Raw genomic sequence first — 3,069 nt, 5'->3', positions numbered from 1 at the left:
ATCAATTCATTTGGTCACTACCCATTTTGACACTTTTGTGGCTTTGTACTATGTTCATTTCTTCAATAAATACTATAGCTTTGTTTATTATATTATAAATAAATAAAATAAAAAGACCACCCTTTATCAATTTTAGCTCTTTTTCTTCAAAATAATTAATTTCATGCAACTGTGTGCAGCTACCTCACATGATTAATTGGTCTATAATTCCTTGGCAAAAAGAAGAAAATTGGTCCATATTTCCCAAAAGGATGAATATGTAAGCAGTACAAATTGATTATTCTGATACATTGCAATAACAACCAATCAAGGAGACATAAATATATATGTCCCTGATAATACAACATCGGAACATCCGTATATAATAATACCCAAAAAACTTCCAGCCTGCATCCAGACCAGCATCTTATTTATGTATAACTAAAGTCATACATTCGTGTGTATATAATTGCACAAAAAAATTAAAGAAAAAAGTGGATGGATGGATGGATGGGGCATTTGAACTGGTGGGTAGAGGCTGATGATGATGAGTCCTCTCCTCTGCAGCTTCAGACTCATGGATTGGCGGGCTGATCCATACGAAGAGCTCCACAGTGACTCGCCTTCTTCCTCTGGAGATGCTGATCATACGGATCCTGGTCGTCCATAACAGCCACCGCTTTGCGCTTCTGGTCCTGATGATGATCAGCCTCATCACCGCTGCTCTCGTCCTCCTCATCAACAACATCATAATTACCGCTGCGCTGGACCTCTTCCTCATCAACAACATCATAATTTCGAGCATCCGAGGACTGAAAATTGGGTTTAACATATATGGGATGCATAATACAAATCTATAATAATCAAAGGTAAGGTAATTAGACGACAGTCTGAGAGTTGGATGCATAAATAATTTATAAATACCAAAGTCTCTTTGTTGTTGTCGAACCAAGTTGATGCTTGCTTGTACTTGTAATCAATCCTAGCATCTTGGTTGCCGGAGGCCTTATAGTGATGTGGCGGAGCGAGGACCAGATCCAGCGGCGATGGAAGATCCTCGACGCGAATTAGGGCTTCGACCAGGCCTTCATCCACCAGCTCCTTCTCAATTTCACCTCCCCGGGAGAGGGACAGCATATTCCAAATCCGAATAGAATCAAGATTCCAAAGCTGGGGTTTGGTCAAGCTGCTCTTGTTCTTCATGTACTCCGCCAGCTCCTCGGGGCTTCCGTGCTTGACAACCAACGAACGCACAGCATCGATAAATAGGAGGATGTTTCTGTCCTTGATTCTTAGGACCAGCTCCGAAGCTGAGACATCTGATGGTGGCAAGTTGAGGTCCGGGATGCGCCTCGCCGCGTAGTTCAGATCGGCAAGCTCAGGTGGCGGCAGAAAACAGAAACCCACGACATGATGGCTGCTGCTGCTGCTGCTGTGTAAGTCCATGTTCAGGCGGTAGCCCGCACTTGCAGCGATTGCATCTTGTCGGCTCAGGCCGTTGACGGGGATTGAAGACAAAAAGACCCTCTCTGGGCTCAAGCTTGTGGTACTGTTTGTGCCGTTGGTTACTGCGGCCGAGTACAGTCGACTGGCATTTGGTGACATGATATCAGCTGAAGAGGGTCGATTGATTGGGCGTGAATGGACCCTTTGAGGTTCGTTACAGCTTTCTTCAACCTCTGCAGCTTTCATCGCATGGAAATGGACTTCTCCTAGGTGGAGACGGACTAAATTGACAGCAGCAGAAGAAGAAGAAGAAGAAGAAGAAGAAGGGATCATTTCAAAGGGGTTTTGAAGAAGAGACGAGATAGTCATAGCCTAGGTGAGGGGTTTTTGAGAGAGAGAGAGAGAGAGAGAGAGAGAGAGAGAGAGAGAGAGAGAGAGAGAGAGAGAGAGAGTTGAAACTGAGACTGAGACTAGAGAGAGAGAAAGAGAGGTGAGGGGTGTTTTGGATGTTGAAGTGTAGACCGAAGGTGTGTTATTTATGGAGGAATTTTATTTCATTTGTATTTTTTAACAAAGGTTCCATTTCATCTTGTTTAATTACGTTTTAACAGTAGATACAGGCTTCACCTTGAGAAGAAGACAATACGGAAATTCATAAAATTCTAAAGCATGACATAAATAATCCCCAGAAGGTAACCCACATGGCGCCGGTGTCCACGGGCCTTCCTTTTATGCCTTTGACAATTATTCCGGTATTTCACTTTTGCGTTATTGACTTTCGAGAAACGTTAGGGAGTTGGGATAGGTGGTGCAAGCCAGTGGGCGGGAAGTTTTTTTTGGGGCCTGTAATGTTAACGATTGGATATAGTTGGTGTCGTGTTCATTTCCTATTCAGCCACATCTTCATTTCATCTTCATTTCAAGGGTAAACAAGGCCGTGGGGCACTAATTGTTTTGTATGGCGTGTTTTCTTTGTCATGTTTTTTCATTAGTTTTAGATAAGGCGTCGAGGATATCCCAATGCGTAAGTGTGTATTAATATCATAATGTTCGAGTTCAATGACATTTTCATTATTTTTCAAACACAAAGTATATTTACCTAGTCATGGGTGTAAGGGAGAGAGACAGAGATCACGTTGGGTCTTGGAATGTAGCTAGATACCCCAACTCTAAACTATATATATATATTGAAATAACATACAATATTGGGTTATAAATAATTTAACAGAGATTATGGAAAATGGTAGTTTATATATAGCTAGCTGCAAAGAAAAATTTGCACCGAACCATCTGGGACCACACATGGACACATCATCTCTTATAACGGCCTTATCCCACAAACCGTATATTTGAAGGGGTCTAGTTCAACCAAATGAATAAAAAGACGAAGGAAAATTACTTAGGTTTTGAGTGACTATCATTAAGTTAATTAATTAATTGATAATTTTCAGCGAGGTTTGTTCAAAATCTTCAACAAACTCTCAGTCATATATGTGCTATACTGATTATATTGTAACTAGCCGTGATAATACATAGTTATGAGATGTTAATTTCAAAGTTTATAGTGTAACTTAAAAGAATAAATATATCACTTAATTCCAATGTCTGAAAATTATTCAATGTCCGATAGTTGCCAGAATGATA

At 40.9% G+C, this 3,069-nt stretch overlaps 1 protein-coding gene across 1 annotated transcript; it reads right to left on the bottom strand.

Annotated features, from left to right (window-relative positions):
• On the bottom strand, positions 240-2,052 carry LOC109947525. The gene is made up of 2 exons (XM_020557932.1): positions 904-2,052; positions 240-791 (listed from the first exon to the last, which is right to left on the bottom strand). The coding sequence occupies exons 1-2, from the start codon at positions 1,792-1,794 to the stop codon at positions 555-557; spliced, it is 1,128 nt and encodes a 375-aa protein (XP_020413521.1). The 5' UTR covers positions 1,795-2,052; the 3' UTR covers positions 240-554.

The sequence above is a fragment of the Prunus persica genome, chromosome G2 (assembly GCF_000346465.2).
Source record: "Prunus persica cultivar Lovell chromosome G2, Prunus_persica_NCBIv2, whole genome shotgun sequence".
NCBI classification, from domain to species: Eukaryota; Viridiplantae; Streptophyta; class Magnoliopsida; order Rosales; family Rosaceae; genus Prunus; species Prunus persica.
This window is presented reverse-complemented; position numbering and strand designations above follow the sequence as displayed.

Coding starts and splice junctions, on each gene's coding strand:
- LOC109947525 (XM_020557932.1), bottom strand. CDS start 1,794: ATGACTATCTCGTCTCTTCTTCAAAACCCCTTTGAAATGATCCCTTCT. Junction 792..903: donor ACAACAACAAAGAGACTTTG/GTATTTATAAAT, acceptor CCCAATTTTCAG/TCCTCGGATGCTCGAAATTA.